This window comes from Salvelinus fontinalis, chromosome 13 (assembly GCF_029448725.1).
Source record: "Salvelinus fontinalis isolate EN_2023a chromosome 13, ASM2944872v1, whole genome shotgun sequence".
NCBI classification, from domain to species: domain Eukaryota; kingdom Metazoa; phylum Chordata; class Actinopteri; order Salmoniformes; family Salmonidae; genus Salvelinus; species Salvelinus fontinalis.
In genome coordinates this window covers 24543599-24558325 of record NC_074677.1, presented here as the reverse complement: position 1 = coordinate 24558325, position 14727 = coordinate 24543599, and the positions used below count along the sequence as shown (strand labels likewise).

General features: G+C 47.6%; 1 protein-coding gene across 1 annotated transcript; it reads left to right on the top strand.

The window, feature by feature from the left end:
• The first annotated feature begins 377 nt into the window (after nt 1-377).
• On the top strand, nt 378-1162 carry LOC129867783 (uncharacterized). The gene has a single exon (XM_055941289.1). The coding sequence runs from the start codon at nt 393-395 to the stop codon at nt 1140-1142; it is 750 nt and encodes a 249-aa protein (XP_055797264.1). The 5' UTR covers nt 378-392; the 3' UTR covers nt 1143-1162.
• The last annotated feature ends 13565 nt before the right edge of the window (nt 1163-14727 follow it).

Genomic DNA, 14727 nt, shown 5'->3' with positions numbered 1-14727 from the left:
ACTCTCTCTCCTCTGCTCTCATCCTTCTAGACCTATCGGCTGCCTTCGATACTGTGAACCATCAGATCCTCCTCTCCACCCTCTCCGAGTTGGGCATCTCCGGCGCGGCCCACGCTTGGATTGCGTCCTACCTGACAGGTCGCTCCTACCAGGTATCGTGGCAAGAATCTGTCTCCTCACCACGTAATCTCACCACTGGTGTCCCCCAGGGCTCTGTTCTAGGCCCTCTCCTATTCTCGCTATACACCAAGTCACTTGGCTCTGTCATAACCTCACATGGTCTCTCCTATCACTGCTATGCAGACGACACACAATTAATCTTCTCCTTTCCCCCTTCTGATGACCAGGTGGCGAATCACATCTCTGCATGTTTGGCAGACATATCAGTGTGGATGACGGATCACCACCTCAAGCTGAACCTCGGCAAGACGGAGCTGCTCTTCCTCCCGGGGAAGGACTGCCCGTTCCATGATCTTGCCATCACGGTTGACAACTCCATTGTGTCCTCCTCCCAGAGCGCTAAGAACCTTGGCGTGATCCTGGACAACACCCTGGCGTTCTCAACTAACATCAAGGCGGTGGCCCGTTCCTGTAGGTTCATGCTCTACAACATCCGCAGAGTACGACCCTGCCTCACACAGGAAGCGGCGCAGGTCCTAATCCAGGCACTTGTCATTTCCCGTCTGGATTACTGCAACTCGCTGTTGGCTGGGCTCCCTGCCTGTGCCATTAAACCCCTACAACTCATCCAGAACGCCGCAGCCCGTCTGGTGTTCAACCTTCCCAAGTTCTCCCACGTCACCCCGCTCCTCCGCTCTCTCCACTGGCTTCCAGTTGAAGCTCGCATCCGCTACAAGACCATGGTGCTTGCCTACGGAGCTGTGAGGGGAACGGCACCTCAGTACCTTCAGGCTCTGATCAGGCCCTACACCCAAACAAGGGCACTGCGTTCATCCACCTCTGGACTGCTCGCCTCCCTACCACTGAGGAAGTACAGTTCCCGCTCAGCCCAGTCAAAACTGTTCGCTGCTCTGGCACCCCAATGGTGGAACAAACTCCCTCACGACGCCAGGACAGCGGAGTCAATCACCACCTTCCGGAGACACCTGAAACCCCACCTCTTTAAGGAATACCTAGGATAGGATAAAGTAATCCTTCTGACCCCCCCCCCCCCCTTAAAAGATTTAGATGCACTATTGTAAAGTGGCTGTTCCACTGGATATCTTAAGGTGAATGCACCAATTTGTAAGTCGCTCTGGATAAGAGCGTCTGCTAAATGACTTAAATGTAAATGTAAATGAGAAGTTATTTACACTTTGCACGGTGTATCAATACACCCAGTCACTACAAAGATACAGGCGTCCTTCCTAACTCAGTTGCCGGAGAAGAAGGAAACCACTCAGGGATTTCATCAGGCCAATCGTGACTTTAAAACAGTTAGAGTTTAATGGATGTGGTAGGAAAAAACTGAGGATGGATAAAAAAACATTTTAGTTAATCCACAATACTAACCTAACTGACAGAGTGTAAAAGAGGAAGCCTGTACAGAAAAAATATATACCAAAACATGCATCCTCTTTGCAACACGAACTAAAGTTTGATTTGGAAAGGCACACACCTGTCTACATAAGGTCTGACAGTTGACAGTGCACGTCAGAGGAAAAAAAAACAAGTCATGAGGTTGAAGGAATTGTCCGTAGAGCTCCGAGACAGGATTGTGTCGAGGCACAGATCTGGGGAAGGACACCAAAAAATGTATGCAGCATTGACGTTCCCAAGAACATAGTTGCCTCCATCATTCTTAAATGGAAGAAGTTTGGAAGCATCAAGACACTTCCTAGAGCTGGCCACACGGCCAAACTGAGCGATTGAGGGAGAAGGGCCTTGGTCAGGGAGGTGACCAAGAACTCCAGAGTTCCTCTGTGGAGATGGGAGAACCTTCCAGAAGGACAATTTTATTTTAATTTTTTTTTAACCTTTATTGAATTAGGCAAGTCAGTAAAGAACAAATTCTTATTTACAATGACGGCCTAACAAAAGGCAAAAGATCTCCTGCGGGGACGGGTGCCTGGGATAAAAATAAAACAATAAATACAATATAAATATAGGACAAAACACACATCACAACAATAGAGACAATACAATACTACATAAATAGATACCTAAGACAACAACATAGCAAGGCAGCAACACATGACAACACAGCATGGTAGCAACACAGCATAACAACAACTTGTTGTTAACACAACATGGTAGCACAAAACATGCTACAGACATTATTGGGCACAGACAACAGCACAAAGGGCAAGAAGGTAGAGACAACAATACATCACACAAAGCAGCCACAACTGTCAGTAAGAGGGTCCATGATTGGGTCTTTGAATGAAGAGATTGAGATAAAACTGTCCAGTTTGAGTGTTTGTTGCAGCTCGTTCCAGTCACTAGCTGCAGCGAACTTAAAAGAGGAGCTACACAGGGATGTGTGTGCTTTGGGGACCTTTAACAGAATGTGTCTGGCAGAACGGGTGTTATATGTGGAGGATGAGGGCTGCAGTAGATATCTCAGATATGGGGGAGTGAGGCCTAAGAGGGTTTTATAAATAAGCATCAACCAGTGATGGGTATACAGAGATGACCAGTTTACAGAGGAGTATAGAGTGCAGTGATGTGTCCTATAAGGAGCATTTGTGGCAAATTTGATGGCCGAATGGTAAGAACATCTAGCCGCTCGAGAGCACCCTTACCTGCCAATCTATAAATTATGTCTCCGTAATCTGAATCAGGGTTAGTTTGTCAGCTGGGGTGAAAGAGGAGCGATTACCATAGAGGAAACGAAGTCTAGATTTAACTTTAGCCTGCAGCTTTGATATGTGCTGAGAGAAGGACAGGGCACCGTCTCACCATACTCCCAAGTACTTATTTGAGGTGACTACCTCATGCTCTAAACCCTCAGAGGTAGTAATCACACCTGTGGGGAGAGGGGCATTCTTCTTACCAAACCACATGACCTTCAAAACAAGGTTAAGGGTAGAGAAAGTTTGTTGGACACTAAGAAAGCTATGTTGTAGAGCATTTAACACAAAATCCGGAGAGGGGCCAGCTGTGTATAAGACTATCATCTGTATTTAACTTAGCTTCCTACTGCCTGAGTTATGTTGTTGATGTAAATTGAGAAGAACATGGAGCCTAGGATCGAGCCTTGGGGTACTCCCTTGGTGACAGGCAGTGTGCTGAGACAGCAGATTTTCTGACTTTTTACACTGCACTCTATGAGAGAGGTAGTTAGCAAACCAGCCCAAAGACCCCTCAGAAACACCAATACTCCTTAGTCGGCCCACAGGAATGGAATGGTCTACCGTATCAAAAGCTTTGGCCAAGTCAATAAAAACAGCAGCACAATATTGCTTAGAATCAAGGGCAATGGTGACATAATTGAGGACCTCTAAGGTTGCAGTGACACATCCATAACCTGAGCAGAAACCAGACTGCATACGCAAGAGAGAATACTACAGACATCAAGAAAGCCAGTCAGTTGATTGACAAGTTTTTCAACACTTTTGATAAACAGGGCAAAACAGAGAAAGGCCTATAACAGTTATGATCAGCTTGATTTTCCCCTTTAAATAAAGGACAAACCGTGGCTGCCTTCCAAGCAATGGGAACCTCCCCAGAAAGGAGAGAGGTTAACCTGTTTGGGCTGAAGGGGCAGTATTGAGTAGCCAGATAAAAGGTACCCATTTCAAACGGCCTCGTACTCAATTCTTGCTCGTACAATATGCATATTATTATTACTATTGGATAGAAAACACTCTCTAGTTTCTAAAACCATTTGAATTATATCTGTGAGTCAAACAGAACTCATTTGGCACAAACTTCCTGACCAGGAAGTGGAAAGTCTGAAATTGGGGCTACTTCCTGCCTATAAATGGGCATGATACGTAAGAGTATACGTGCACTTCATAGACCTCCCCCTGGATGTCAAGAGGCGGTGAGAGAAGAAATGTAATGTTTATCTTGGTCTGAAGTGGAATACAGGCTCTTTGTATGACGTGTCCGCCCATTTCCTGTTTTCTAGAGCCGCGAAAGGGGACTTGGATTTGCCTTCTGTTTAGCTGCCGTTATAGGCGACTAATATCTCCGGCTTTGATTTTATTTGATACATGTGACCATATCATCGTAAAGTATGTTTTTTCAATATAGTTTCATCAGATTATTGAACATTTTTCGGGAGTTTTGCCGTGTTCCGTTCTCTTCCGTTTGTTGACATGGAGAGATTCGAGCCACTTGGCTAGTGCGCTTGCTAAATCGAGAGGGAAAATGAACGTTCTAAATCCAAACAACGATTGTTCTTGACAAAGGACACCTTGTCCAACATTCTGATGGAAGATCACCAAAAGTAAGAAACATTTTATGATGCTATTTCATATATCTGTCGTGCATGTGAACTAGTCGTCGGCGCCCAACGTTTGGGTACTCAGCTATACCGAAGCTGGATGTCGTAATGAAGTTATTTTTTAGAATTCTAACACTGCGATTTCATTAAGAACTAATGGATCTATAATTTCCTATACAACATGTATTTTTTAGTTATGTTTATGAATAGCTATTTGGTCAGAATATGTGTGTCAGACAAATATCGTTGCTGTTTAGACGTTGTGGAAAAAGTAGCTAAGTTAGCACAATGTGTAACCACTGATTTCAGCTCTAAATATGCACATTTTCGAATAAAACATAAGTGTATGTATAACCTGATGATATAGGACTGTCATCTGATGAAGAATATCAAGGTTAGTCAAAAAAAAAAAATATTTTACTGGTTTGTTACGATCGCTAACTTTTGCTACTGGGAAATGGCTTGTCTTTCTGGCTATTGTGGTAAGCTAATATAACGCTATATTGTGTTTTCGCTGTAAAACACTTAATAAATCGGAAATATTGGCTGGAATCACAAGATGCCTGTCTTTCATTTGCTGTACACTATGTATTTTTCAGAAATGTTTTATGATGAGTAATTAGGTATTTGACGTTGGTGTCTGTAATTACTATGGCTGCTTTCGGTGCAATTTCTGATTGTAGCTGCAATGTAAACTATGATTTATACCTGAAATATGCACATTTTTCGAACAAAACATAGATTTATTGTATAACATGTTATAAGACTGTCATCTGATGAAGTTGTTTGTTGGTTAGTTTGGTTGGTTCTTGGTTAGTTAGGTTGGCTTTGTGCATGCTACCTGTGCTGTGAAAAATGTCTGTCCTTTTTTTGTATTTGGTGGTGAGCTAACATAAATATACGTGCTGTTTTCGCTGTAAAACATTTAAAAAATCGAACATGTTGGCTGGATTCACAAGATGTGTACCTTTCATTTGCTGTATTGGACTTGTTAATGTGTGAAAGTTAAATATTTAAAAAATATATATTTTGAATTTCGCGCCCTGCACTTGAAGTGGCTGTTGTAATAAGTGTACCGGCACCGCCCTGCAGCCATAAGAAGTTAAACGGTTGGAGATAGGCTTGGTGATGATAGGGGCAGCAACCTTAAAGAAGAAAGGATCTAAACTATCTGACCCGGATGTTTTTTTTGGGGTCAAGTTTAAGGAGCTCCTTTAGCACCTCAGACTCAGTAACTGCCTGCAGGGAGAAACTTTGTAGTAGGGCAGGGGGAAAAGAGAGAGAAGCATCGGAGATAGTCGCATTAGAAGGGGTGGGAGATGAGGAAATGTTGGATGGGCAATGAGGCATGGTTGAGTCAAATAGGAATACTGACTTAATTAAGTGGTGATTAAAGAGCTCAGCCATGTGCTTCTTGTCAGTACCAACCACATCATCAGCTTTAAGGGACATGGGCAGCTGTGAGGAGGAGGGGTTATTCTCCAGGTCTTTAACCGTTTTCCAGAACTTCTTGAGGTTAGACCCAAAGAGAGAGAACTGCTCCTTAAAGTAACTAACTTTGGCCTTCCGGATAGCCTGAGTGCACTTATTTCTTATTTACCTGAACGATAGCCAGTCAGCCTGAGTATGCGTGTACCGAGCCTTTCGCCAAATACAATTCTTGTGGTGGAGTAACTCTGCAAGATCACTGGCGAACGAGGTGCTGAACCTGTTTTTAATTCTCATTTTCTTTATGGGGGCGTGTTTGTTAACAATACCACTGACAATATCAAAAAAGAAGGCCCAAGCGTCTTCGTCTTCAACAGGGATCAAGCTGATTCTATACCATTTTAAGGAGGCCAGTTCATGAAGGAAAGCTTTGTCATTCAAGTTTTTTAGCAAGTGTCTATGACAAATCAGGACAGGTTGTTTCACTGAGCAACCGTTACGAACACAGCCTGTAAAACAGTGATCACTGAGGTCATTACAGAAAACACCAGACTGACACCTATCAGGATTATTTGTGAGGATAACATCGAGGAGAGTAACCTTTTCTGGGTGCTTGGAGTCATACCTTGTGGGATTGATAATAATCTGAGAAAGATTTAGTGAGTCCCATTGCTTTAGGACTTGGTCAGGTGGTTTAAGCATGTCCCAGTTTAGGTCACCAAGCAGGACAAATTTAGACTTAGTGTAAGGGGCCAGGAAAGAGCTAAGGGCAGGTAGGGTATAGGCCGGTGCTGATCGAGGACGATAGCACACAGCAACAGTGTCACGCCCTGACCATAGATTGCTTTGTATGTTTCTATTTTTAGTTTGGTCAGGGTGTGATGTGGGTGGGTATTCTATGTCTGGGTATTCTATGTTGTAGGTCTTGGTTTTCTGTTTCTGTGTGGTTGGCCTGGTGTGGTTCCCAATCAGAGGCAGCTGTCTATCGTTGTCTCTGATTGGGAGCCATATTTAGGTAGCCTGTTTTCCCACTTTTGTTTGTGGGTGGTTGTTTCCTGTTTAGTGTTTTGTTTCACCTTTCAGGACTGTTCGTTTGTCGTTTGTTGTTTGTCAAGTGTTTTCGTATTTTATTTTAAAACATATGACCACTTACCACGCTGCACCTTGGTCCTCCTCTCCTTCTCCAGAAGACAGCCGTTACAAACAGTCAACAAAGAGCTATTTGAAAGTTTAATGCTTAAAACCAGCAAAAAAAATTGTTTGGGGACAGACCTGATGGAGACAACCGAGCACTGAAGGTTTGGTAAAGATGGTAAAGATTGCCACTCAAGCCACCTTTGGAGGATCTGTCTTGCAGAAAAAGGTTATAACCAGAAAGGTTAAGATCAGTATTCGAAACACTCATCCTAGTGCTAACGTGCAGAAAATCCAGGCTTTTACGAGAGCAGAAATCTGTGAAGAAGATATCAGAGCACTAGTCAGAATTGGGGCTAGCAACAGTAGATGGACCAGGGTGTACGCGCACATTTCCAGATATCATCAACAGTAATACAATCAAGGCACGGCATAGGACATGGAGAGCTCTGCAGTGCTGATTTATGACATCTGAATGTGCATTATATGGTAACAAGATAATATTGTACAGCATTTTCATCAGGTAACATGAATACATAGCCGGCGAGTGGTGGTTAGAATAGGATAGGAGGCCAAAAGTCTATGTAACCAATAGAGAGTCAGAGTCCCGAGTGTGGGAACAAACATAGTCTGTCCCACAGTTGGGTAAAGAAAGTTTGTAGTCAACAAAGTATGCAGGAGTCATGAGGCCAATAGCAAAATAGAAAAATGCACTAGAAAAAAAAAATATATATAACAACTTGGGGCTAGCCATTGTAAGTTCAGAGTCACTCGCCACAACAGTGTGTGAGTGCTGTGTGTGAGTGCTGGAGATGAGTGAAAGCTCGGGAGAGAGGGGTGAGGGTGGTGTGAGTACCTGTACCAGACAGGGGGAGACAGGCCAGGGCAGACGGTGAACAGATCGCCAGGTGGAATCCAATGACTCTAAGCACACAGCCAAGACAACGCAGGAGTGGCTTCGGGACAAGTCTCTGAATGTCTTTGAGTGGCCCAGCCAGAGCCCGGACTTGAATCCGATCGAAAATCTCTGGAGAGCATGAAAATAGCTGTGCAGCAACGCTACCCATCCAACCTGACAGAGCTTGAGAGGATTGCAGAGAGGAATGGGAGAAACTGCCCAAATACAGGAGTGTAACGGCAGTCTAGCTCTTCCTCCTCCTCGGACGAGAAGAGGCAAGAAGGATCGGAGGACCAATGTGCAGCGTGGTAAGTTTCCATGATTTAATATACACGAAGACAAGACACTATACAAAATAACAAACGAACTAACCGTCACAGTCCCGCGTGGCACAAACACCGACACAGGAAACAACCACCCACAAAATCCCAACACAAAACAAGCCACCTATATATGATTCTCAATCAGGGACAACGATTGACAGCTGCCTCTGATTGAGAACCATATTAGGCCGAACACAGAAACAGACAAACTAGACACACAACATAGAATGCCCACCCAGCTCATGTCCTGACCAACACTAAAACAAGCAAAACACATAAGAACTATGGTCAGGACGTGACAGTACCCCCCTCCTGAGGTGCGGACTCCGAACGCACCCCTAAAACTCAAGGGGAGGGTCTGGGTGGGCATCTGTCCGCGGTGGCAGCTCCGGCGCAGGACGAGGCCACCACTCCACCACTGTCTTTGTCCCCCTCCTTAGCGTCCTTTGAGTGGCGACCCTCGCCCCCGACCTTGGCCTAGGAATCCTCACCAAGGTCCCCACTACATTGAGGAGACAGCTCAGGACAGAGAGGTAGCTCAGGACAGAGAGGTAGCTCAGGACAGAGAAGTAGCTCAAGACAGAGAAGTAGCTCAAGACAGAGAGGCAGCTCAGGACAGAGGGGCAGCTCAGGACAGAAGGGCAGCTCCGGACTGAAGGGCAGCTCCGGACTGAAGGGCAGCTCCGGACAGAGAGGCAGCTCCGGACAGAGAGGCAGCTCTGGACTAATGGCAGCTCCGGACTGAGGGGCAGCTCCGGGCTGAGGGGCAGCTCCGGGCTGAGGGGCAGCTCATGACTGGAGGGCAGCTCATGACTGGAGGGCAGCTCATGACTAGAGGGCAGCTCATGACTGGAGGGCAGCTCATGACTGGAGGGCAGCTCATGACTGGAGGGCAGCTCATGACTGGAGGGCAGTTCATGACTGGAGGGCAGCTCATGACTGGCAGGCAGCTCTGGCAGCTGCTGACTGGCGGGCGGCTCTGGCGGCTCCTGACTGGCGGGCGGCTCTGGCGGCTCCTGACTGGCGGGCGGCTCTGGCGGCTCCTGACTGACGGACGGCTCTAGCGGCTCCTGACTGACGGACGGCTCTAACGGCTCGGGACAGACGGGCGGCTCTGACGGCTCGGGACAGACGGGCGGCTCAGATGGCGCTGGGCAGACGGATGGCTCAGATAGCGCTGGGCAGACGGATGGCTCAGATGGCGCTGGGCAAACGGATGGCTCAGACGGCGCTGGGCAGGCAGGCAGCTCAGACGGCGCTGGGCAGGCAGGCAGCTCAGATGGCGCTGAGCAGGCAGCTCAGACGGCGCTGGGCAGACGGCCGACTCTGACCTGGTGAGGCAAACAGTAGAACTGGTGCCTGGTGCCGGAACTGGTGGTACCGGACTGGAGACACGCACCTCAAGGCTAGTGCGGGGAGCAGGAACAGTGCGTACAGGGCTCTGGAGACGCACAGGAGGCTTAGTGCGTGGTGCCGGAACTGGAGGTACTGGGCTGGAGACACGCACCACAGGGAGAGTGCGTGGAGGAGGAACAGTGCGTACAGGGCTCTGGAGACGCACAGGAGGCTTAGTGCGTGGTGCCGGAACTGGAGGTACTGGGCTGGAGACACGCACCACAGGGAGAGTGCGTGGCGCCGACCGAGATGGCCGCCTCGCTTCGCGTTCCTTGGAAAATATGCAGTATTTTGTTTTTTTATGTGTTATTTCTTACATCGGTACCCCAGGTAATCTTAGGTTTCATTACATACAGTCGGGAGGAACTACTGAATATACGATTAATGTCAACTCACCATCGTTATAACCAGGAATATGACTTTCCCGAAACGGATCCAGTGTTTTGCCTTCCACCCAATACAATGGATCTGATCCCAGCCGGGGACCCTATGCGACGCCGTAAAAGGAGCAAACGTAGCGGTCTCTTGGTCAGGCTTCGGAGACGGGCACATCGCGCTCCACTCCCTAGCCTACTACTCGCCAATGTCCAGTCTCTTGACAATAAGGTTGATGAAATCCGAGCACGGGTAGCATTCCAGAGAGACATCAGGGATTGCAACGTGCTCTGCTTCACGGAAACATGGCTAACTCAAGAGACGCTAACGGAGTCGGTGCAGCCAGCTGGTTTCTTCATGCATCGCGCCGACAGAAACAAACATCTTTCTGGTAAGAAGAGGGGCGGGGGGGTATGCCTTATGATTAACGAGACGTGGTGTGATCATCATAACAACACACAGGAACTCAAGTCATTCTGTTCACCTGATCTAGAACTCCTCACAATCAAATGTCGACCGCATTATCTACCAAGGGAATTCTCTTCGATCATAATCACAGCCGTATATATTCCCCCCCAAGCAGACACATCGATGGCCCTGAACGAACTTTATCTGACTCTTTGTAAACTGGAAACCACACACCCTGAGGCTGCATTCATCGTAGCTGGGGATTTTAACAAGGCTAATCTAAAAACAAAACTCCCTAAATTCTATCAGCACATCGATTGTGCTACCAGGGCTGGAAATACCCTAGATCATTGTTATACTAATTTCCGCGACGCATATAAGGCCCTCCCCCGCCCCCCTTTCGGAAAAGCTGACCACGACTACATTTTGTTGATTCCAGCCTACAAACAGAAACTAAAACAACAAGCTCCCGCGCTCAGGTCTGTTCAACGCTGGTCCGACCAATCTGATTCCACGCTTCAAGACTGCTTCGATCACGCGGATTGGAATATGTTCCGCATTGCGTCCAACAACAATATTGACGAATATGCTGATTCGGTGAGCGAGTTCATTAGGAAGTGCATTGACGATGTCGTACCCACAGCAACGATTAAAACATTCCCAAACCAGAAACCGTGGATTGACGGCAGCATTCGCGTGAAACTGAAAGCGCGAACCACTGCTTTTAACCAGGGCAAGGTGACCGGAAGCATGACCGAATACAAACAGTGTAGCTATTCTCTCCGCAAGGCAATCAAACAGGCTAAGTCCCAGTACAGAGACAAAATCGAGTTGCAATTCAACAGCTCAGACACAAGAGGTATGTGGCAGGGTCTACAGTCAATCACGGATTACAAAAAGAAAACCAGCCCCGTCGCGGACCAGGATGTCTTGCTCCCAGACAGGCTAAACAACTTTTTTGCCCGCTTTGAGGACAATACAGTGCCACTGACACGGCCCCCTACCAAAACCTGCGGGTTCTCCTTCACTGCAGCCGAGGTGAGTAAAACATTTAAACGTGTTAACCCTCGCAAGGCTGCAGGCCCAGACGGCATTCCCAGCCGCGTCCTCAGAGCATGCGCAGACCAGCTGGCTGGTGTGTTTACGGACATATTCAATCAATCCTTATCCCAGTCTGCTGTTCCCACATGCTTCAAGAGGGCCACCATTGTTCCTGTTCCCAAGAAAGCTAAGGTAACTGAGCTAAACGACTACCGCCCCGTAGCACTCACTTCCGTCATCATGAAGTGCTTTGAGAGACTAGTCAAGGACCATATCACCTCCACCCTACCGGACACCCTAGACCCACTCCAATTTGCTTACCGACCCAATAGGTCCACAGACGACGCAATCGCAACCACACTGCACACTGCCCTAACCCATCTGGACAAGAGGAATACCTATGTGAGAATGCTGTTCATCGATTACAGCTCAGCATTTAACACCATAGGACCCTCCAAACTCGTCATCAAGCTCGAGACCCTGGGTCTCGACCCCGCCCTGTGCAACTGGGTCCTGGACTTCCTGACGGGCCGCCCCCAGGTGGTGAGGGTAGGTAACAACATCTCCACCCCGCTGATCCTCAACACTGGGGCCCCACAAGGGTGCGTTCTGAGCCCTCTCCTGTACTCCCTGTTCACCCACGACTGCGTGGCCATGCACGCCTCCAACTCAATCATCAAGTTTGCGGATGACACTACAGTGGTAGGCTTGATTACCAACAACGACGAGACGGCCTACAGGGAGGAGGTGAGGGCCCTCGGAGTGTGGTGTCAGGAAAATAACCTCACACTCAACGTCAACAAAACAAAGGAGATGATTGTGGACTTCAGGAAACAGCAGAGGGAGCACCCCCCTATCCACATCGACGGGTCAGTAGTGGAGAAGGTGGAAAGTTTTAAGTTCCTCGGTGTACACATCACGGACAAACTGAATTGGTCCACCCACACAGACAGCGTCGTGAAGAAGGCGCAGCAGCGCCTCTTCAACCTCAGGAGGCTGAAGAAATTTGGCTTGTCACCAAAAGCACTCACAAACTTCTACAGATGCACAATCGAGAGCATCCTGTCGGGCTGTATCACCGCCTGGTACGGCAACTGCTCCGCCCACAACCGTAAGGCTCTCCAGAGGGTAGTGAGGTCTGCACAACGCATCACCGGGGGCAAACTACCTGCCCTCCAGGACACCTACACCACCCGATGTCACAGGAAGGCCATAAAGATCATCAAGGACAACAACCACCCGAGCCACTGCCTGTTCACCCCGCTATCATCCAGAAGGCGAGGTCAGTACAGGTACATCAAAGCAGGGACCGAGAGACTGAAAAACAGCTTCTATCTCAAGGCCATCAGACTGTTAAACAGCCACCACTAACATTTAGCGGCCGCTGCCAACATACTGACTCAACTCCAGCCACTTTAAAAATGGGAATTGATGGAAATTATGTAAAAATGTACCACTAGCCACTTTAAACAATGCCACTTAATATAATGTTTACATACCCTACATTACCCATCTCATATGTATATACTGTACTCTATATCATCTACTGCATCTTGCCATCTTTATGTAATACATGTACCACTAGCCACTTTAAACTATGCCACTTTATGTTTGCATACCCTACAGTACTCATCTCATATGTATATACCGTACTCTATACCATCTACTGCATCTTGCCTATGCCGTTCTGTACCACCACTCATTCATATATCTTTATGTACATATTCTTTATCCCTTTACACTTGTGTGTGTATAAGGTAGTAGTTGTGGAATTGTTAGGTTAGATTACTTGTTGGTTATTACTGCATTGTCGGAACTAGAAGCACAAGCATTTCGCTACACTCGCATTAACATCTGCTAACCATGTGTATGTGACTAATAAAATTTGATTTGATTTTTTGATTTGATTTGGAGGAGGAACAGGGCTCTGGAGACGCACTGGAAGCCTTGTGCGTGGTGTAGGCACTGGTGGTACTGGGCTGGGGCGGGAAGGTGGCGCCGGATATACCGGACCGTGCAGGCGTACTGGCTCCCTTGAGCACCGAGCCTGCCCAACCTTACCTGGTTGAATGCTCCCCGTAGCCCGACCAGTGCGGGGAGGTGGAATAACCAGCACTGGGCTGTGTTGGCGAACCGGGGACACCATGCGTAAGGCTGGTGCCATGTATGCCGGCCCGAGGAGACGCACTGGAGACCAGACGCGTTGAGCCGGCTTCATGGCACCTGGCTCAATGCTCTCTCTAGCCCTGCCAAAACGTGGAGCTGGAATGTACCGCACCGGGCTAAGCACACGTACAGGAGACACCTTGCGCTCTTCACCATAACACGGTGTCTGCCCGTACTCCCGCTCTCCACGGTAAGCATGGGAAGTGGGCACAGGTTTCCTACCTGACTTCGCCACATTACCCTTTATCCCCCCTCCCCCCCCCCCAAGAAATTTTGGGGATTTCTTCTCGGGCTTCCAGCCACGCTTCCGTGCTGCCTCCTCATACCACCGCTCCTGGGCTTTAGCTGCCTCCATCTCTTCACGAGAGCGGCGATATTCTCCAATGTGAGCCCAGTGTCCTTTTCCCTCCAGAATTTCCTCCCATGTCCAGGAGTCCTGTGTAGTGGGTCGCTGCTGCTGCTGCTGCCCGTAGCCACGCTGCTTGGTCCGAGTTTGGTGGGTGGTTCTGTAACGGCAGTCTAGCTCTTCCTCCTCCTTGGACGAGGAGAGGCGAGAAGGATCGGAGGACCAATGTGCAGCGTGGTAAGTTTCCATGATTTAATATACACGAAGACAAGACACTATACAAAATAACAAACGAACTAACCATCACAGTCCCGTGTGGCACAAACACTGACACAGGAAACAACCACCCACAAAATCCCAACACACAACAAGCCACCTATATATGATTCTCAATCAGGGACAACGATTGACAGCTGCCTCTGATTGAGAACCATATTAGGCCGAACACAGAAACAGACAAACTAGACACACAACATAGAATGCCCACCCAGCTCACGTCCTGACCAACACTAATACAAGCAAAACACATAAGAACTATGGTCAGGACGTGACACAGGAGTGCCAATCTTGTAGCATCATACCCAAGAAGACTCGAGTCTGTAATCGCTGCCAAAGGTGCTTCAACAAAGTACTGACTAAAGTATCTGAATACTTATGTAAATGTGATATTGCAGCTTTTTATTTTCAATAAATGTGCACAAATTTCTAAAAACCTGTCTTTGCTTTGTCATTATTGAGTATTGTGTGTAGATTGATGAGGAACTTTTTTTAAATCAATTTTAAAATAAGGCTGTAACGTAACAACATGTGGAAAAAGCCA